This window comes from Podarcis gaigeae (assembly GCF_964106915.1).
Source record: "Podarcis gaigeae genome assembly, chromosome: 13".
NCBI classification, from domain to species: Eukaryota; Metazoa; Chordata; class Lepidosauria; order Squamata; family Lacertidae; genus Podarcis; species Podarcis gaigeae.
Window position 1 is genome coordinate 21,220,282 of NC_139689.1, and position 22,120 is coordinate 21,242,401.

A 22,120-nucleotide genomic window follows, 5' to 3' on the forward strand; every position below is an offset into this window, starting at 1 on the left:
TGAATAGCAATACTTCGTTTAATTAATGGGTTTGGGGTTTTTTATTTAAACAAAAAAGTTTGAAGTTATTTATAAAAAAACAAATAAAAGAAAAACATTGGAGGAAATGCATCCATCTAGTGCTTTTTTCCTGGAGGGAAGCAAGGGTAACATACCCCTAATCATTTTGTGAATCTAAGTTTGGCCTCATTGAGGGGCAGTAATTCAATATGAGTAGGAAAATGAGAGTACCCCTAACCATTTTTAAAGAAAAAAAGCACTGCTCCATCTAACCCGGATTAGAGAGCCTTATGCCCCAACAAATGTTAACCATAAGTGCTGCAGATCCCCGGGATCTTAACCTGTGGGTCCCCAGATGTTGTTGGACTACAACTCCCATCATCCCTGACCTCTGGCCTTGCTAGCTAGGGGTGATGGGAGTTGTAGTTCAACAACGTCTGGGGACCCACAGGTTGAGAAAGGCTGGAAGCCTGTTTCCTCAATAAAGGCAACAGGTCTCCTATTTTCAGCATCAGCGGAGAAAACCTCCACGAACCAAAATGCTGAAGTAGAAAGACCATGAGCCGCCCTGGCTCCGCCGCTGCCTTCTTTCTTACGGACACCGTTGCCGCCAAAACCTCCACCCATCTCTAGGGCTCGGGGAGGTCTTTCTTTGGAGGGGAAAGGAAAGGCCCCCCCTGGAACCGGAAGCTCGCCCTGCATGTATCCCTCTACGGCTATATCTAACTCTTTGCGCTTCTTGCTCACCCCTCACCCCCACCTCACGTCCTTCCACCCCGGAAACTTCGCTCCGGCCCCTTCCGCCTCTCTGCTACCTTGCCTCCCGTCACGTGGCCGGCGACGGGCCACTCCCGCCCTCGGCGCTCGCTGCTCTAGATATCCGCCCCTCCTATATATACCATGTCACGTGATTTTCTGCAGGGAGGCTGCCGGCCGCGGGTTGGGCAGAGCCGGGTGGCTGTGGAGGAGGAGAGATGGCGGCGGCGGGCCCTGGGAAAGAGGAGCAGCAGCCGCCGGAGCCCCCACCGCGGAGAGGGGGTGAACCTGCCCGAGGTATGGGGAGGAGGGTGTTATGGGGAGAGGCAAAGCACTGCAAATTGGGGGCGGGGGGAAGCCTCCTCTTTAGTGGGAGAGCATGAGAATCTGGGTGGATCAGACAGAGAGAGAGAGAACCCACCCAGCGCCCATCCCTCTGTATGTTTGCTCAGATTTAAACCCCGCAGAGTTAAATGAGGGTTTTGCTCATTTATGCACTGACCATGGGGTATGTGGGTCCGGGGTGTGGGTGTGTGTTTTAGCATCCCGCTTCCGGTAGTGGTCCACCCATTGAGTGAAGTCCGTGGGCATGCCAGGGCATGCAGCTGTACTCCATTTATTTATATAATTATTTGGGGGGGGGGCGATTTTATTTAAGATTTGCTTATTTATTTTAAATCTGCCCTTTCGCCAAGAAGCACGTGGCGGCGGCATACAGGTTTCTCTTCCTACCCCCACCCCGCGCTCCAGCCTAACGGTGGGCAAACTGGTTGTTACTGGGAAGCCCAAAAGTTAGGGTCTGAAGACAAGGGGATCTGATCTTCTGTATTGTCTCCCACCAACCCACCCCCGCCCCTGCGGCTGGTATTTCAGCTAGCTATCGCAGTTGTAGGCAGATCTGTCCTCTGTGAGAGTTTACCTAACTCCTTGTGTTATCCCTGATAAACTAGTCATTCATGTCAAGTTGGTGGCCCTTGTCTCCAGCCAAGTGCCCCTGGTCAAACAAAGTGAGGCATTTACCACCATGGGCTTGCCTGACACCATTTTTTTAGCCTTTCACCCAGGCCTTTCAAACAGCTAGTGTCTGGTCCTCTTCATTTTAAAACCTTTGTTCTTATCGTTTTGTGCTGCCTTTTAATCGTTTTGTTTGTTTTCTGGGGTGCCTGGACAACTTAGCATTATGGGGCTTTTGTGTAAATTTATATAATGAAAGGCAAGTAGATGCCTCCTTGAACTTTACCGCCTAAATTTAGATCCATGTGGGGGTGGCTGAGGCAAGCAGTGAATGTGAGCAAAATGCTCTCGCACATAACAGGCTTTGTTTTGTTCAGGGATGCACATTGAACATTGTGTCAGACTTAACCGTTATGGAGGAGTAGCGGAATTGTTCAGTGTAGCAAAGGAGGTTTCTTATATTTTAGTCAAACAACTCTTTGCTCTGTGTGAGCTGGGTTAGTTAGAGCGTGGTGCTGATAATGTCAAGGTTGCAGGTTCCGTCCCCTTATGGGACCGCTGCATATTCCTGCATTGCAGGGGGTTGGACTAGATGATCCTTGAGGTTCCCTCCAACTCTACAATTCTATGATTCTCTGCAGGCAGATGAGTGGATAACTTGTCTGGTCTCAGGCAGGGAGTTTGCCTAAGATACCTTATGGGGAGCTGTGGTGGGATAGTGAAGGAAGTGTGGAATGATTATCTGTGTAAATGTGCTGTAGAATACAAACAAAGCATTTAGGAAAGGGACTGAGAAGCTCCGATTTCCGCATCCTAATCTTGTACATAAAGTGGTGGCTCAAGAGGTGGCTTCAAATCCCATTTCAGCTAATGACTACAGGCCAGTCTATACAATATACTTGCCATGTGGACCCAGATTTTAAAAATCAGCCTGCAGTTGCTCTGTGCTTTTCCCAAATCATTCTGGAAGGTTGCTGCAAGCCAGCTTCTTGTGATGGATGTAATGTGTAGACCTCTTCTCAGTCTTGGGCCCAACGCTTTTGTCTCAAGCTTTAAATGAGAAACAAAAACTGTCACCTGAGTCAGCCACTGTAAAGATGAATGACAGAGCAGTAAAAAACAAGAAGTGCCACGCAAATGATTAGTCATAACAATAAAAAAACACATTTATGAGAAACGGGAGTCTGCTCAGGGAAACGAAAGGCAAATGGGTTTGTTTACCTGGGGCAGTAGAGGAGGAAAGTCTTGTGAGCTTCAGTGAGTCTCCTGCTGCCATCTCCAGGAGAGGTGGGGAGTGCTCCCAGTGTGTAAGAGCAGGTGGGATCTGGGGCTCTTGTTTTCTCTAGTAGGATAGAGAGTCTTCTGTGTCAGAGCATCATAGTAGGGAGAGAGAAAACTTTTTCTCCTCGTATTATGGCATGGGGGCCAGGGAGTTGTCCCGTTAAACTGAAAAGTAAAAAAATGCATTGGAAAAAAGAATGTTCAGACAAAAAGTGCAGCTTCACACAGTGCATGATTAACCTATACCTTTCACTGCCGTAAGATGTGATGATGTCTGCTGAAGAAAGCAAATTCACGGAGGATACATAGCTGTTCATTATGATGGGACCTATGTGCCCAGAGAAAGTATGTTGCTGAGTACTAGTTGCTGGGACGTGACACTCAAGGAATGAACCCACCCAGAGGACCATGTGATAATCTTCTTTTTTAAAAAAAAAAAATTATTAAGGGTTTTCTTGTTTTACAGTGTAAGTATAATGCCTCGTATTTTTTTTTCCCCGTGTAACATTTTTACAAATCCATTTCATTTGTTGAGGCATTAGGGGGAGAAGAAAAAAGAAAAGAAAAAAAAAAGAAAGGAGGGTGGAGGGAGGGGAGATGGATGGGGGTAGGGTAGCGGTGTTTCTATTATGCTTAAAGTATGTAGTTTGGTGTCAGCGTGCTTGTGTTATTCACTTGTGTTCCTTTGGTGGTGAGAGAGGTTGGGGTTGGCCTAGGATGTGATTGTTTGTTTGTGATTGGTTGTGGTGATCTTTGTTTTCGTGTGTGAGTGAGGTGGGTGGGTGTTTTGGATCAAGTTAGCCATATTGATAATCTTCTGAGGCCCTTCTTCCTGTGGTTCCTGAGAGGTCCAGAGGGTGGACTTTTCTGTGGTGGCTCCCCATTGGTGGAATGCTCTCCCCAGGGAGGCTTGCCTGGCACCTTTATTACATATCTTTAGGTAGCGGGCGAAAATGTTTTTTTTTTCAACCAGAAGTTCGACTGATTAACATTCTATGGCTTTTTAAATGTGTTTGTGGGAAGGGATGTTATTGTTCTGTCTTTGTTTCTGTTTTATTATGTATTTTGTACTTTGCTGTTTTGAACTGCCCTGGGAACTTGAGGTGTAGGGTGGTGTACCGATTTAATAAAGAAGGGTAATAAAGGAAGGCTCTTGCTCCTGTGCCCTGTTTGTGGGCTTTGAGGGAGCATCTGATTGGCTGCTGTGGGAAGCGGAAATGTGGTTCAGATTGGTGTTGTTAAAGGGTACTGCCCTTCTATAGCTAGGGACCATCTCTCCTCTGCCTTGCTTATTTTCACGTCATGCTTCTAATTCCTTCCAGGGTCCAGATCAGATCAGATTCTTCAGACGGGAACTGTTCTTCTCAAGGGGTGAGTGCTCAGAACGGAAACATATCTGCAGGAAATGTCTGGAAGCTCACTTGTACTGCAGTGGTGGGGGACCAGTGCCCCATCCCGGTGTTCTCATGCTGCCAGCATTTATCAGCCCATTAGCACGTTTGGGGATTGTGGAAGTCATAATCTCAACAACATCTGAAGAGGTTCCCTTACTATAGCAGAGCTTTCTAGGGAAAGAGGACATAAAGCCTTGACTTTTGTGCTTGGGGCTTCCTCTGGTGAGCAGTGGGATTGGGGTTAGCTCTCTCTGGCTGAAGACTTCCCTATCATCTTTTTCTTGCATCCTGTGGCAGCTTTATCAGGGACCGAGTGCAGTGCTGTGGAGACTCGGGACGTATTGATGCGACAATGGCAGAGCTCGGGGTCTCCGAGTCTGAGGCTTGTGACCCGAAAACCAAGCAGCTGAGCGATTGCCTGCGCCGAATTGGAGACGAGCTGGATGGGAACATGGAGCTGCAGAGGTGTGTTTTACTATCACGTGGGGGCGAGAAACCAGCGTAATAGGCCCTTCTTCCTGGTATTGTTTATCGGCAAATGGGAGTAGAACCAGCGGAAGCACAATTGCCTTTCTGTCCTCTACCAATTCTGTGCCTCTTTATTGATAGCAAGGGGAAATGCCCATCCCTCTGCTGTGTATGCAGAAGAGGAACTTGCTTTTTCCTAGTTTAACTTGTTAACTATCCTTCACCATAAGCTCCTGGAAAGATGCAGGATTAAAACAGCATAGGTAGGATTAAAAAACAACACAAAGCAACAAGAGCACTAAGACAACAACATCAGTAAAAAGTTAGTTGAATCACAAAAAATGAACATTTGCCTGGGGCAGCAAAGAGATTAAAGCGTGCACTCAGTGAGCATCTCGGGAGAGGACATACCTCACACAAGGTACCTGCTGCAGCCACCTTGACTACCTTGTCTAACCTTGTACAGTTATTATTATGCCACTTTAACCAAGCATGGCCTCCCCCAAAGGGCCCTAGGAAGTATAGTTTGTTAAGGGAGCTGAGAGTTATTAGGAGACCTCGTTCCCCTGACAGACCTAAAATCCCCATACAGTGGTACCTCTGGTTACAAACTTAATTCGTTCAGGAGGTCCATTCTTAACCTGAAATCATCCTTAACCAGAGGTACCACTTTAGCTAATGGGGCCTCCTGCTGCTGCCACACCTCCAGCACACAATTTCTGTTCTTATCCTGGGGCAAAGTTCTTAACCCGAGGTACTACTTCCGGGTTAGCGGAGTCTGTAACCCGAAGTGTTTGTAACCCAAGGTACCACTGTATTTCTCTGGGAAGAGGGATTGATTGCTAAACCTTCTGGAAGTTGTAACTCTCTGTGGGGATGCTGTTTAGGTTTTGCACCGAATGCAAACCTCGCCACCGGGGTTTGGTTCACTCCGGGGATTCTGAATGGATTTGGACGTCTGCCCAAAATACCACTCCTTTTTATTCAGGGAAGGTTCCCCATTTCCTCTTCCAGCACGACTTGTACTTGGCCGCATTTAAATCTGATCCCGAGTGCAAGCTGTGCTGCTTCAGCCAAGAGTCAAACACACCTAATGTTATATGAGGTCCGGTGCTAAACAGGTTAGATGGCCCCACCCACCTGTCAAATGTGGCCCACAGAAGCCACAGTGAATCTGGCTTGCCAGCTGGAAGTGATTCCCTAGCTTGATATGGACAGATGAAATGCAGTTCTATTCCAAGAACCTCTTGCTGTGTATGTTTGCATGCTTTGAGCACAGAGAGAGAGCACACCTGCAAGATCCGCTCCAGGTGACACAGTGTCAAAAGTGGGGTAGAAGGCGGCAGGTTTTGCTGTGATTCCAGCTAGGCTAGGCTAATTCTCCTCTTCACCAAGTGGTTATTGAGACACTAGCTTGTTTTTCATCTTTGACACCTCCTCCCTCTTCCCCTGTCCTTCTGCATCACCCATTCCTGGCTTCTGCTTCTTGGTGGCCCTAGTGTGTGATGAAATATTTGAGGCTGGCCTAGAGAGAGAACTTACTGCATCACTGCATGGGGCTTGTGAGGACAGACAAGACCAAGTAAAATAGAAGTGTTTCCACTCCTTTTTCATGGACGTCAAACACTCCTGCAACGGGAGACAGGATGCTGATTAGAATGTGCTTCTGCCCCTTTGGGGAACTTTGTGGGTGGCCTTTGTTTCATATTCCACCTGTAAATAAATGTGTTAGGTGTGGGGGTTTTTTGCCTGCTTGCTTCCCATAACATAGGCTAGGCATCTGGGTACGGTTGCATTTCTTTTCTGGCATCCTCAAATTTTGCAGGGGCTCTTTTCAGAGTGCACATTTACACCCGGCTTCTAATATGCTCTAATTGGGATTTCATGCAAAGGAAGCCGGGTACCCACTGTGGGCCATCTTGCTTTGGAGTAGGGATGGGGAAACTGGTTGACTTTCTGATGTCACTGAACTTACAACTCCTCGACTGCTGCCGATCCGGATGGGGTTGGAGTCTAGAGGGCAGAATTTGGCTGGGTGACTTTCTGATCTCTTCTCTGTGGTTGACTCTCTGCCTTGTCAGATGCATGTGTGCTGAACTTATTAAATGGCATTAGCTTTTTACAGAAGCCTCAGGTCTCTCTTTTTTCTGAGTCTGCACTGAGCCCAAGTGCTTTGTGGTTTGTGTGGGAGGAAACCTCAGTGTTGCCAGCGTCTTCTCTGCTGCTGAAAGCATGCCTAACCTGAGCTACTCCTTATCCTGTGTCCCCTGCAGAATGATAGAGCAAGTTCAGATGTATCCTCCCAAGGAAGTTTTTTTCCGAGTGGCTGCAGAGATGTTCTCAGACGGAACCTTCAACTGGGGCCGTGTGGTGGCTCTTTTTTACTTCGCTTGCAAGCTGGTCCTCAAGGTGGGTGTGTCATGCTCCCAGCCCCACTCCGGCTGGTCTGGCCTCTCCTTTACTGCATCTAATAACGGACTGCTCTTCCCTCTTTTCCCCTTTCCTCACCCTTGGGCAGGCAATTTGCACTAAATTACCAGAGCTCATAAGGACGATCATCAGCTGGACCATGGAATACATCCAGAATCATGTCCTGTCCTGGATTCAAGCCCAGGGAGGATGGGTGAGTATACAGTGATGCTTTTGGGCGTAGAAAATCATAGGCTAGGAGTGGGCAGACTTCAGGCTTTTGGAATCTGCTTGGGTTTTGGGTTGTTGATTTTTTATGAGAACCATACCAGCCAGAATCAGGTGGGAAACACTTGGAATGAAGGAACAGAGTGTCTCTGTGTACATGAAGCTCAGCACAGGCATTGTGTTTTCAGTACCAAAAGTGAACACACAAATCCTTTAACAAGTAAATCCACTCCTGGTTTTCCACAGTGCTTTCTCATTTACAGCAGCCTAATTTTGTAGAGTGATGATGATGATGATGATTGCACCTTAAAAGTGAACAATGAGGAAGCCTTGCAAGGCTGTTGGATAGTCAGCATGATTTGAGTAGCCCGTTTAGTGAGTAGGGGTGTCAAGTAACAACTTCAGCTGCCTTTCTCGCTGATTAGTTTATCATACCTTAAAAAGCTTACATATTATGAAAATCTGAATATACGTTGCCTCTTGTTGATGTCTTTTGGGTGATAGGAACCAAGCAATTCCTGTGCCTAGATTTTACCTTCTGCAGCCCTTCCCCCCACCCCAGTCAATACTCCCCCCCCCCTTTTGACTGATCTCTGTTCCTCCAGGTTAGCTGGAGAGAAGAGTACCTGGTTGGGCCAGTGGGGGTGGTGTTGAAGGAGCAGAGGCTGCAGGGCAGTAACTTGTGATTGGAGAGAAGGTTTAACACAGTCTGCTGGCACCCCCCCCCCTTTTTGCTGTTTAAAACTGTACCCCTCTTCTGCCCCTTTCTGCATGTGATTGGAGCAGATCCCAATACCAACACAGGGCTTTTCTCCCATCATGGAGCATTGCAGTATAATCATCATCATCTATTATTTATACCCCACCCATCTGGCTGAGTTTCCCCAGCCACTCTGGGCGGCTTCCAATCAAGTGCTAAAAACAATACAGCATTAAATATTAAAAACTTCCCTAAACAGGGCTGCCTTCAGATGTCTTTTAAAGATAAGATAGCTACTTATTTCCTTCACATCTAAAGGGAGGGTGTTCCACAGGGCGGGAGCCACTACCAAGAAGGCCCTCTGTTTGGTTCCCTGTAACCTCACTTCTTGCAATGAGGGAACCGCCAGAAGGTCCTCAGCACTGGATCTCAGTGTCCAGGCTGAATGATGGGGGTGGAGACGCTCCTTCAGGTATACTGGGCTGAGGCTGTTTAGGGCTTTAAAGGTCAGCACCAACACTTTGAAGTGTGCTCAGAAACGTACTGGGAGCCAATGCAGAAGTGTGAGATAACTACAGCATGCACCACTGGCGAGACAGTCCGCAGGCAGGTAGGGTCTCAGCCTGCGTACCAGGTGGAGCTGGTAGACAGCTGCCCTGGACACAGAATTAACCTGTGCCTCCATGGACAGCTGTTCAAGAACTTAAGAGTGTCCTGCTGGATCAGTCACTGGTCCAGCATCCTGTTCTCGCAGCAGTCAGCCAGATACCTTTGGGAAGCATGCAAGCAAGACCTGAGCGCCAGAGCCCTCTCCCCTCCTGCGGTTGCCATTAGTGGGACTTTACTGCCTCTGTCATGTCTCTGCATGCTTTTTCTCACTACTGCCATCCTTTTTTATTCCCTTCCAGGAAGGCCTCCTCTCCTACTTTGGCACCCCCACTTGGCAGACCATCGCTGTATTTGCCGCAGGTGTCTTGACTGCCTCGCTGACCTTCTGGAAAATGTCTTAATCCTCAGCCCCCCCACCAAAGGGGGGCCTTTTCATTGTGATGACAAAGCGGGGGAGTCACTTTTCCCTCTTTTTTTCTAATCAAAGAATGAAAATTGGCTAGGATTTCCCCCCTCCTGTTATGGGCAGGGGAGCTTTTAAAACAAATGCTCTCATTATCTTGGTGCCTTTTTTTTCTTTTTAAGTGCACACCCTTCTTTCACCCAAGGAATGTGTACTATTTGGCTTTGCTTTTTGCCTATCTGTGCCTCTTAGGGTCAGAGGACATGGAGTGTGCCTGGGCTGTGGACTATGAAATGAAGGATCTGAGTGGCTGTTCTTGCTTGCTGGAGGGTCTGTCGACGCTGCTGAATTCCTGTTCAGTTTTCGAAGAAGAGGATGACTCTCTCAGGTGGCATCTCTCAAACTGAAGTGAGACCACTCTCTAGAAATGCAGATTGAGAAATCCTCAAGAGGAGAGAACCAAATTCTTTCCCTACAGAACTTGAGAAATTGTCTGAGCAGATGATAGCGGTTTGGATTTCAGGATTTCATGGCAACTTCCTGACCCAGCTAAGAATCAGCACTGCCCAGGAAGTGAATTTAGGCAGAGACTCTGCAGCAACCGATTTGTGTGTTGGGTCTTCGTTTTTCTGTTTGCCTGTCCTTGTTTTGAGGAAACTTCCACACCTGTTAAAACAGTAGGAATTCCAGAGCCTTGTTTCATTCTACCAGATCCATCTGTTTTTCTAGAGAAAAACTCTAGGTGGTGCTAAAGAGAAGCACTCATGCATATGCCCCAAGACAAGAAAGCAAGAGAAGTGCTTTTAGAAAGCAGTTGTTCTCCAAGTGGAACAGAAGACATTGCAAGAAGGAAATTCACCTGTCCCACGGAAAAAGCTTTCAGAGGCTGGAGAGAGCCTTGGGGGCTTAGAAAGCAGAAGAAGTGAGGAGGGTTTGCAGGTTGGGTTTCTGCCTATCCCACAGAGTTTTCTCATCTCACTGCTCATCTCTTCTCCGTTCTGTATTTTAATGGATTGATTGTCCTCCAGGGGTTTATTAGGCAAAAAGAAAAGAAGAAGAAAAGCACCAAACTGTTCTGGCAAACCTTCCTACACCATGTGCCAGTGTGGAATATCTTAATCCTACCTGTGATGGGGGCATTTGGCTCAGTGCGGCTTCTCCTCTGTCTCTCCTTTCCCCCACATGCACAATGATAGGGTATTGTGACTGCATATCAGCACATAACACCCCAAAACCTGTGCTACCGTGCTCGCAGCGCACCTTGAAACACGTGGCTTTTACTTTCTTGCCAACAGGTGCTTGGAAACTTAACTACTTACTGTAGGGGGCAGAGCTTTTGTCCTTGCCTAGCAGTCTTGGGTGTCTGCCTCTTTGTTCCCCTTTCCTCCAGTTCATCAGTTGCTCATTGTAATGGGTTCTCAAAAATACTTATTACCAGTCAGCATCTTCCCTGATGTTTCGGAGAAAGTTGTTCATGGCAGATGGAGACAGACAGGTGCGGGACTGTCTGGCACAAGGGGGTGAAGGGTGGCAGAGAGCTATGCTGCTGGAACTGCTGAGGTATGTAGTGGGTGGTTTGGGGGCCTGCTTTGCCCCGTAACTGGCAAAATCCACTTCCTGTAGTCTTCTTCTTAGTTAGGCAACCTTTCAGTCACCAAGCCATCCCTCCTGCTGCCTGGGTGCCAGGAGAGAGCTGGGTGCATGTGCCCGTTTGAGGAAGCACAGGGGCTCTAAATAAGGCACAAGTGAATGGCTGGAGCAGTTTGGCCTTCTCAACTGCTTAACTTTGCCGAGGAACTGGATAACACCGCTTGAGACCGTCAAATCTGGCAAAGAAGCTTCTGTCCCCGATTCCAGCAGCAGATGCTTCTCAGAGGCCATCTTGGGAAGGGGAGGGTGATGGCATACAGCAGAGAAGGGTCCAACAGAGAACGGCATTTGGGTATCTGAATTGCTGCCTTCCAGATGTTCTGAGCTACTGCTCCCATCCCCCTCAGCCAACAGGGTGTGCTGGTGAGGCACAAGGGAAGGCTAGGTGATTCCATAAACAGAAGCAAAAGGCTCATGTGGTTGCCAAGGCCTGTGCAGTGTCGGTGGCAAGCCTGTAACCCTCCAGGTGTTGTTGGCTGCAGTTCCCATCATCCTCCGCCATTGGCCAAAGCTGGCTGGGGCTGATGACAGGAATGCAACAACATCTGCAAGGTCACTCGTTCCCCGCAACTCGCACAGTGCCTCTTGCAGAAAGTGATGGTGCAGCCTATACATCCCACCCCCAGCTGTACACATAGTTGACAGCACATACAATCGGGGCAGGATATGACACCTAGAAGCCCCCAATAATCTTCCTTTACAGCCATTGGGCAAATCGGTTCAGCCCTATGTTGCGTCGTGAAGCTGATGGGGAAACAAGGAGGGGGAAGTTTAAGATTTGGAGCATGAAATATCCCATAGTGGTGTGGGAGAGGCGGGTCAGGGAGAACCAAATGTACTTGAATAATTATATTGGGAGGGGGGATTTTGTTACCTCAGGGGTTGGGTTTGCGGGAGTGTAACGTCATTAAGGGAGGGGCTTGAGTTTTTCCCCATTGGGGTGGGGTAGGGTGGGGGGGCAGACAGGAAAATGCATATTGCTGTTGGGATTGGGATGATGGACATCTGAAGTCTTATATTTGGAGTCTTTGATGTCATGACTTTGATTGGGATTGTAGAGTCTGGAAGTGGAAATGAATTGAACTGGGAGGTTGGGGAGGGGAAGATTCTGAAATAATGGGTTTTCAGTGCTTTGATAATCTCAATATGTGGGGTGTTTTTTTCTGTTTGTTTCTCTTCTAAGGGCTTCTGGGGTATTAAGGAAGCGTGGTTAATGGTGCAAGAAAACGTTGCAGGGTTTAACTCCTGGGTTTAAACATCTCCACCTGAGGGGCAGTTCATGTCTGGATAGGTTTTGTGTCAGCTACTCTGCAGCCTTGATTGTTAATTGTGGGTTGCATTACAAATATGCCAAGACGTGTATGTGTGTGTGTGACCCTGGGTTTGCCCCCTTCTTGGGTATGTGTCTTGCCCTGTATTTCTGTTCCCGAAGCCCCACCCAGCAACATTCTTTATTTTCTTCTTCTTTTTGTGACTAATCTCTTTTTCTACCAGCATCTTCAGCTGTTCTCTTGATGCCCAGTGGACTTGCTGCTCATCTATTTGGGCAAGTGCCAAAGGGGCTGTGGCAAACAGCTGCTGAGAGGTTCTCTGGGTGTCCACATTTGCCAGCTAATCTCATGGCGGTGGAGGAGTTGAACACACAAATGGTCCTGCTGAATGGGCTGTCTCCAGTATGGAGGCAGGCACTCGTGCCAAGGGACCAGGCCCACACTATACATTTCAAGCTCTCTTAAATCATGTTAGAACAGCCATGGCTTCCTCCAGAGAATCCTGGGAGCTGTAGTTTGTTAAGAGTGCTGAGAGTTAAAGAGTTGCTAGGAAACCTATTCCCCTCTCAGAGTGGTTTCCAGAGTGGTTTAACAATATTTCTTCCCAGGGAACTCTGGGAATTGCAGCTCTGTGAGGGGGAAAACACATCTACAAACAGCTCTCGGTCCTTTTAACTAGCTACAGTTCCTAGGATTTTTTAGGGGAAGCCATGCGTGTTATAAGTGGCATAGCATTGCTTTAAGTGTATGTTGCAAATGTGGCATAAATCAGTCTCTCCTGAGCGGTGACCTGCTTCTGAAATGGAGGTGAGCTGTTGGCAGAGGTCCTTAAAGCGACCAGGCCAGCAAACAGCAATGGGTCAGCCTTCTCCTACTCCACCCTCCCACAAAATCTGCTTCAGGCCGACCTGAGGCCTTCAGCAATGGCTGCTTTTGTTTCAGGAGGGATTGAGGGGGGTAAAGTGATAATGTCGTTGAGGCAGGCGAGACACAAGTCCCTTAGCGAGGCCTCAGAATTTGTCAGTAGGTTTGCCCCCTCTGTGTCTCTGCAGAGTGCCATGTTATTTCATTGGGGGGAAAACATTTAACAGTGCGTATTTCTGTGTTTTGGCATACACTGCAAGAGATCCACAGCCCTGGAGCATAGCAGAGGGTAATAGGCCCCAATGGAGGGTACAGCCAACAGCAATCTCATCTGGCTGCCATGAAGCCAGCCTTGTACTGTAACTTGAAGGGTGGCGGCAGCTGTCTTAACAGTTGAAGTTGATTCACATGTCTCTTTCTATGCAATTGACCCCTTACCGACGCAATAGTTTCTGTACTTTTTTAAAATAAATCAAATTACCCATTTTATAATTTTTTTTAAGGGAAAAAAAGTTTGATACATCTTTTCTGATCTGTTAACTGTGAAGTTACAGTTTTTTGTTGGTGTGTGGCAATGAATTAAAAGATTTTTTAAAATTAAATTGCAAGTCTTGGGAGTTATTCATAAAGGGGGGAAAGCGTCTGACAAGCAACCTGTATGAGTACAGCCTGCCAACTGACTGATATAAGATGGACCACCAAGGTCCCTGTTGATTTTTGGGATTATTGCAAAAGGCTGCTGGGTCTTGATCTGATCTAGCAAACCCTTGCATGTGTTCTTACACAAAGAATGCATAATACTTGGTTTCACTTAATCCAGATTAGTTATGCTTTATCTGTGTTAGATCCTGAGTGTGCGTGCTTGGATGGTAAATGGAAAACCCAAGTTTGGTTTGAGGACTACAGAGATATTACCATATTGGCCCAAATATAAGCCGCACCTGAATATAAACCACACCTGTAAAATTAAAGGGGAAAGAAAATACCTCAGGCTAAGAACTTAATTCGTTCTGGAGGTCCGTTCTTAACCTGAAACTGTTCTTAACCTGAGGTACCACTTTAGCTAATGGGGCCTCCCTCTGCCACAGCACAATTTCTGTTCTCATCCTGAAGCAAAGTTCTTAACCCGAGGTAGTATTTCTGGGTTAGCGGAGTCTGTAACCTGAAGCGTCTGTAACCTGAGGTACCACTGTATTAAACAATGTACCATGCAAGAATGCAGCCTGACCACCAGGGGTCTCCCTCCTTCCCTCTCATAAGGTGGCCGCTAGGGAAAGGACACTTTCCATGATAGCACCCAGATTCATTCATTTTTCTCTCTTTTCACACCCTCCAGTTGTCAAGCAAATCCTCTCCAGGTATTTTATTCTGACCTGCCCTCTTCTGCTTATAGGGATATGTTGAGCCCTTTAATGGTTTTATATATAGCTACTGGCTTTACCTCTATTGCTTTATTGTTTCGATGTTGTGTTTTGATTTTAAACCATATTGAGGCTGTTAGTGGCAAAAGGGGACAAATGGAGACACAAATCCTAAGCTCTGCTAATTCAGGGACGGGGTAACTCTTTGCCCCAACAGCCTCAGTTCCTTGTTCGCAGCCTACTTGGGGTGGGGGTCCAGTACTGGGTGGAGCAACAGATGCTACTCTTATTGCTTTAAGGAAGGCAGCAGCCCAGTGCATGCAAAAATCAGAGACTTCTATATGTATCCCTTTCCAGGGACATGTTTGCAGTTCAAGGACACCTTCCACCCAGGCAAAGTAGGATGCAAAGGAGAGCAGGCATGGCCCGGGGAGAGTACTGAGGGCCAGACAGAAAGTCCGGGAGGGCCACATTTGGACCCTGGGCGTGAGATTTCCCCAGCCTCAGTCTTGGGCCCCTCACTAAGCTTGTTGATTCCACACTCCTTTCAACATGACAGAACACGTAGCAGGTCGCAACCCACTGAAACTCCTGGCTGAGGTGTCTGAGCACCTGTTTGCTATGGGGATCAACTGGGGCTGGATCCTTGCCATCTTCTACTCTGTACATAGTCATCGCCCAGGGAGGCAAAGGAAGGATCTTCAAAGCAGGGGTTTCTGCAGTGCCATACCTGAAGAGGCTGGGGGTGGGTGCTTAAAAGTCATCTGGATTATCAGGTGGCTTTTGCAACACAGCTGTGCCTTCTCATTCCAGTAACCTAACAATTTCTAGAGGCAAATTAACAACGCAGAGGACACATTTTAGGTCCATTTTGACCAAGGAACGTGCCAACAGCTGCATCCCTATCTGTCAGCCATAATAGTCCCTTGGGGGCAACTTGGGGCAGTCATTCTTTTCGGTCTTGCCTACCTCACAAGGCTGTTGTGAGGAAAACACAGACTGCACTCCTGTGCTTACTTACCTGGGAGTAAACTCCATTGAACACTAGGATTTACCAAATACCATATGGAATCCTGTTCTCACTCATTTTGGAGTTAGTCCCACTGAACTCAGGCTGGCAAACCACTTCCTCCAGCACACGCCTAACGATGCTTACTCTGAATTAAGTCCCACTAAATTCAATGGCGCTTACTCCCTAGTGAGGGAATCTAGGGTGATGTCCTTAAGACTGTCACAAGCTGCCAACTTTTATTCTCTCTTTCCTTCACACCCTTACCCATTTTTGGCGGGAAAAATGAAGATCTTGCCTGAAGAAGAGTTCTGGTGAACTCTAAAGGTTACTCATTACTCTGCATTTTTTCTTACTCATAAAGTGTTAGGAGTGTTAGGAGAGTTATAGTACCTCTGGTGAGGGACATATAATGCTGCTTCTGGGGTACTTTGTTCACCTTTAGTCCCCACTCTGCACTCAGCTCTCACCTGTGGCTCCTAGGAGCTGTCAGCATGAGGCAGCAGCCACACCCTGGGAACGGCTTTGACTGACCAGCTAAATGAGGTGAAGGTAGCCGATGGGTCTCAAACCCTCAGTGAGTTAGGGACTTCCCTTGCATGAAAAGACTGGCACCAGTGGATTGAGCAGACAATAGTGAGTTCCAATGGTCAAGAAGATGGTTTCTACACATGCTGTGGAGGTGAGGGGCAGATAAGGCTTATCAACCTGGGAAGGCAGCCCATCTAGAAGAAGGAACACTCCAGTCCTAAGCCTCTGCTGCCTTGTGGGACATCTTTGGGAGAAGAAAAAGCTAAGGAGTAAACCCTACACAAATCTGGAGTGGAGTCCCTAAAATGGTTAGATTATGCTTTGTATGCCTCCTCCTGTCAACTCCTGCAGCCAAACGTATTGTTCTGCTTTCCTTTGGGGCCACATCAGCGAGTCCAAGAGTCTTGTCATTGGACCTCCATACATACCACCCAGGCTTACACCCCAGGGAGGTCACTGCTGCTAGTGCAGAGTTTTGACTTCACCCCGGAGGCACACGCCATTGTCTCTCAAGACAGATGGATGCCAACAACAATAAAGGTATTATACTACTGTTAAGTCTGGCTTCTCTCGAATGAGTGGCAGCATTCCTTTATTTCCTCAACTCTAGTCCAGTTCCAGTTGGTTTGACACACTGGTAGACTGGGCCATGGCATTCTTAAGGAACCAATTGGCTGCCCGGATCCAGCAGCCGGGAGACTGGATAAGTGACATATATGGGCAGGAATCTATAGGGCGGGGACGTTATTTGGAGTTATAGTCAAGGAGTGGAAGGACTCTTCTGTTCTCAGAAGAGAAGAAGAAGAGGAGGAGGAGGAGGAGTTTGGATTTGATATCCCGCTTTATCACTACCCTAAGGAGTCTCAAAGCGGCTAACAATCTCCCTTCCCTTCCTCCCCCACAACAAACACTCTGTGAAGTGAGTGAGGCTGAGAGACTTCAGAGAAGTGTGACTAGCTCAAGGTCACCCAGCAGCTGCATGTGGAGGAGCGGGGAAGCAAACCTGGTTCACCAGATTACGAGTCCACTGCTCTTAACCACTACACCAAACAGCACATGCTTTGCAGGTATATTATTCCAGGTTCAAAATTCTCACTGTCTCCAGTTAGACATTACGGCAGGGATAGGAAACCTGTGGCCCATTAGATGTTTTTGACTGCAACTCCCATCTGCCACAGCCAGCAAGACCAACGGCCAGGGATGATGGGAGATATGGAGGCCATAGGTTCCTGTTCAAGATTCTGGAGGATCTAGTGCTAGAGAGCTGCCAGCCATGGTAGACAATACTGGCCCAGATGCACCAATGGTGTGACTCAGTACAAGTATATGAACAAAAGAAAACAGCATCCTTCGTTTCTATTGAGTGAACCTATTTTTAAGCTGGCCCTGAATCACATTTCTCTTTGGGGTTTACTTGTTCTGTTTAATAGCTGCTGTGGTGCCTCTTGGGCTAACTCAAAAACCATTATTACTTGTAGGTACTTTACAAAGAGTTTGAGCAGGGGGCAGGCATGCCACAGTTGTCAAACCCAGGCCGATCCTGGCCTACCTTTCAGATGCTTCAAATCTTTTCTAATAGGTTTACTTGTTTCAAAACTGTTCCATGGGCAGTTTGCATCTTTGCAGGCAAACTAAGCACACAAACACGAGATTCAGAACCTTGGACAATTTCATTCATCAAAAGGGCAAGTTTTTAGTTCTTAAGATTGAATACAGTATAGGTTTGACAAGACTATGAGAAGTACTTGAGGAAAACATCAGAAGCTAAATGGCTGCCACAACATAAGTTATTCCATTATTAGTCTGTAGGTCTTCATACATACTTTGCTCTTAGAAGCAAAAAAGTAAATTATGCAAGTAACAGAGGGCTTCATCACACGTCACAGAAAACCAGGTTAAATCATTGTTAAGTAAACCGTAGTTAAGCCACGATCCCTGACATAGCATTATGTCCAAAGTAGGGATTGTGGTTTATTTTGCCATAGCATACCACAAACAAGAAGCAAAGAACAAACTTTGGGGTGGGCTATAAACTCATTGACCTTAACAGGCCTCCATAAGTCATGCCCATTAATTTCAATGGGCCTACTCTGAATCTGACTAGCATTGGACAGAGCCCTGTGTGAGTCGTTGCTGTTTTAAGGCTTGAAATGCCACAGTTCCTGATTTAGCCGTAATGCGAAGTCAGGGGTTGTGGTTTGTTAACTCACATGAGAAGTGGTGAGGAGACTAACAGCGCAGACCAGGACGTTCAGTGTAAACCAAGGATGGGAGACATAAGGGCCTCATTCCTTTCTGGGCAAGCTTCTGGGGGCCACTTGCCAGTGACGGGCAGGGTCAGAGGCCGAAGTGGGCAGAGAAACCAATGTGACTGTGGTTTATGGCCAGCATTATGTTCATGTGAATTATCTGTGTGCCCGCCTATTAATGGCAAATCGGCATTGGACAAGAGTGGACCCTGCTGCTGGCCTGCATTAAGAGTCATGCCAGAGAGTTGTATAAACCCTTACTTGATAAGCCAGTTCAATACTGTGTGGTGCCTGAATTCAGTAAACACACTTTGGATGGGTAGATAAATGACAAGTGTTTTAATCTGGTTTTTAGCTTATAGTTGATTTCAGTTATTATTATATTAGTAAAGGTAAAGGCACCCCTGCCCGTACGGGCCAGTCTTGACAGACTCTGGGGTTGTGCGCCCATCTCACTTAAGAGGCCAGGGGCCAGCGCTGTCCGGAGACGCTTCCGGGTCACGTGGCCCAGGGGCCAGCGCTGTCCGGAGACACTTCCGGGTCACGTGGCCAGCGTGACATCGCTGCTCTGGCGAGCCAGAGCCGCACACGGAAACGCCGTTTACCTTCCCGCTGGTAAGCGGTCCCTATTTATCTACTTGCACCCGGAGGTGCTTTCGAACTGCTAGGTTGGCAGGCGCTGGGACCGAGCAGCGGGAGCGCACCCCGCCGCAGGGATTCGAACCGCCGACCTTTCGATCAGCAAGTCCTAGGCGCTGAGGCTTTAACCCACAGCGCCACCTGCGTCCCCATTATTATATTACATTATTATTATTATTATTATTATTATTATTATTATTATTATTAAATCTTTTAAATAGTTGCTTTTAACTTTTTAAAGGATATTTCAATTGTCTTTTTTATTTGTACATATATTTTAAATTTGTATACAGCCCTGTACCCGCAGGTCTCTTTGAGGTGGTTGTTGTTTTAAACAGTCAAGTGGTATATAGATGTTATGAAATAAAATTAAATATAAATAAACAAGGTTAAAGTGACAACACAGTCTCAATACCCAGAGGTTGGGGCTACTTCCTTGATGGGAAGAGACGAGTCTCCGCCCCGCCCCCCGTCGCTTGGGAGATACTTTAAACCAGTGTTTTTCAACCTTTTTGGGGCAAAGGCACACTTGTTTCATTAAAAAAATCACGAGGCACACCACCATTAGAAAATGTTAAAAAATTTAACTCTGTGCCTATATTGACTATATATAAAGTAATTCTCTTGAATAGGAACCAAATAAACACAAAGAAAGTATTTTATAATTACTTTATTATGAAATAGTAAGTAAACAGAAATATGAAAAATTGTAAAATACTTCATTTTTTAATTTTTTTGATTTTTCGATTTTTCCCACGGCACACCAGGCAACATCTCGAGGTACACTAGTGTGCCACGGAACAGTGGTTGAAAAACACTGCTTTAAACATCAGTTTGCAAAGTTTACGAAATAACATTTAGAGAGCACTTGGCTACTACTGCTGATATAATATCTTTGTGAGTGAGCTGACACCAGAATGACTCAGTGCTTGCTCTTCTCTTGCAGAACGCAATGCTAAACTGGAACCTGTTTCAACTAGAAGAGAAAGAGCCTGTGAAACACCATTGCTACTATCATAAATTGCGCTTGGCTCCTATGGTTTGGGAAGTGTGGGAAGGAATTTAATTTGTTTGGGAGGGTTTTTCTCTGACCAAAATAATCAGAAAGTAAAAAATTGAAACATTCTCTCTCTCTCTCTCTCTCTCTCTCTCTCTCTCTCCAGTATAGTGTACAGTTGAGAGTACTGGACTCTTATTGTGACAGTAGAACCTCAAATGTCTATTCAGCCATGAGGATACTGGGTCCCTTGCTGTCCCTGAGCCTAGCCTTCCTCACAGGGCTGTCGTAAGGTTCAAACTGTAAAACTCAGGTGTGCCAAGGAGCCCTTTGGCAATGCTCAGGCACTAAGGACTCAGCCCTGTCTGGAAGTCAAGCATCCTTTCTCCATAGAGCTCTTTCTCCTAACCCATGAATCTGAGGTAGCTGGTTGTGACTACTGAGCAATTCAACCCGCTAGGCACATTCAGCCTGCTTAACTGTAATACTGTAACTTGACAAGTTCTCAGATGGCAGGCTGTGATCGGTAGCTTAACATATATTAATGTAATTTAAACATGACAGAACATTAAACAGAAGCCCCAGATCAGGATTTCCAAAGACAATTTGTTGAGATACCTGCGAGGAAGAGGCTGATGTTGATTGTAGCAAGGAGTCTTCCTGTCAGTACATGGAGGCTGGGTGAAAGGGGTCTGGCTTTTTGACTGGGGTTCTATATACAGTGGTACCTCAGGTTACATACGCTTCAGGTTACATATGCTTCAGGTTACAGACTCCACTAACCCAGAAATAGTGCTTCAGGTTAAGAACTCTGCTTCAGGATGAGAACAGAAATTGTGCTCCAGCGGCGCAGCGGCAGCAGGAGGCCCCATTATCTACAGTGGTGCTTCAGATTAAGAACAGTTTCAGGTTAAGAACGGACCTCCGGAACGAATTAAGTACTTAACCCGAGGTACCACTGTATATTGTCATGAGTGGGCTAACAGCTGTCTGGCTAACAGGTGTTAAGGGGAACGTTTCAAGTGTCCTGCAGAAGGAAAGGATTTTCATTCATTCATTCATTTATTACATTTATATACAGTGGTACCTTGGGTTAAGAACTTAATTCGTTCTGGAGGTCTGTTCTTAACCTGAAACTGTTCGTATCCTGAGGTACCACTTTAGCTAATGGGGCCTCCCACTGCTGCCGCACCACCGGCATGGGATTTCTGTTCTCATCCTGAAGTAAAGTTCTTAACCCGAGGTACTATTTCTGGGTTAGTGGAGTCTGTAACCTGAAGCGTCTGTAACCCGAGGTACCACTGTACCGCCTTTATCTTCCCCTGATCTCAAGGTGGTGAACATGGTTCTTCATCCTCACAATGACCCTATGAGGGGTAAATTAGGTTAAGAGATGGTGACGGGCCCAAGCTCATCCAGTGAGTTTCATTGCTGAGTGGGGATTCGAACCTTGGTTCCCTCCAAGTCGTAGACTAACACTCTCTGAGCTACAGATTGCCCTGCCAGCAAATCCACTTGCAGAGCACAAATTAACACCTTCGTCAGCCTCCTGAAATGCCAAGCACCTTCCTCCATATGAACTATAGCTAGCATTGGGGTTGGTTTTTTTCCTGCCATGCTCAGCAAAATAACATTTATCCTGAGAGATTACGGGTTGTAACCCCAAAGATGTCATCTGTTAATGAGTCCAATTAAGGCGATATAGTCCTGGCCACAAGATAGAAAAGGCCCAAGTCAGCAAGCCGTGGGTGCCGTTAGTGGCTTTTAATTAGCAATTAATAACTTTCATGCCTCAGGGCCTCCGTTACAGGCTTTGCTGACTTATCAGTTTGGAAAAAGCATTAGAAAAAGAGAGAGAGAAACAAGGCCCTGGTATTCCTTGACCTCTGCTTCTGCACTCGCCTCACAGAACCTAGAATTTGAAAATAAAGACTAGGCTGCTGGTCTGCTGATGAGAAACAGGTTGATACCTGAGTTTTAATGAGGGGCACAGATCGAGGTGGAGAGTGTGGTTTGCCATGGGCATGTTGACGCCAGCTAATCCAGTTTGAGCCAGTTTTATCGGCTGAGTGGAAACATGATCCCGTCAGGGCTGTGCCTCACGTAGGCCTTGTTAATTTCCCCATTTATCCAGCCTTCTTGACACTTTACAACCCTGGGTTTTGCTGACTCAATGGTGCTGATGAAAGAGCAGAGTCAAACCTTGTGACTGTCACTACACACAAAGTTCATTTGAAACGGGGGGTGGGTGGGTGGGAAGAAGAGGATCCTCTGCATCTTTGAAAATACAGAGAAATCCAGCGTGGTGTGGAAGAAGAGAGATGTCATGGGGCGGTTAAGGGGGAGG

At 46.8% G+C, this 22,120-nt stretch overlaps 1 protein-coding gene across 1 annotated transcript; it reads left to right on the plus strand.

The window, feature by feature from the left end:
• The first annotated feature begins 900 nt into the window (after positions 1-900).
• BAX (BCL2 associated X, apoptosis regulator) lies at positions 901-13,589 on the plus strand. The gene is made up of 6 exons (XM_083710454.1): positions 901-1,053; positions 4,314-4,362; positions 4,683-4,850; positions 7,127-7,262; positions 7,372-7,476; positions 9,099-13,589. The coding sequence occupies exons 1-6, from the start codon at positions 975-977 to the stop codon at positions 9,198-9,200; spliced, it is 639 nt and encodes a 212-aa protein (XP_083566580.1). The 5' UTR covers positions 901-974; the 3' UTR covers positions 9,201-13,589.
• Positions 13,590-22,120: the final 8,531 nt, after the last annotated feature.

Coding starts and splice junctions, on each gene's coding strand:
- BAX (XM_083710454.1), top strand. CDS start 975: ATGGCGGCGGCGGGCCCTGGGAAAGAGGAGCAGCAGCCGCCGGAGCCC. Junction 4,851..7,126: donor GGGAACATGGAGCTGCAGAG/GTGTGTTTTACT, acceptor TGTCCCCTGCAG/AATGATAGAGCAAGTTCAGA. Junction 7,477..9,098: donor TTCAAGCCCAGGGAGGATGG/GTGAGTATACAG, acceptor ATTCCCTTCCAG/GAAGGCCTCCTCTCCTACTT.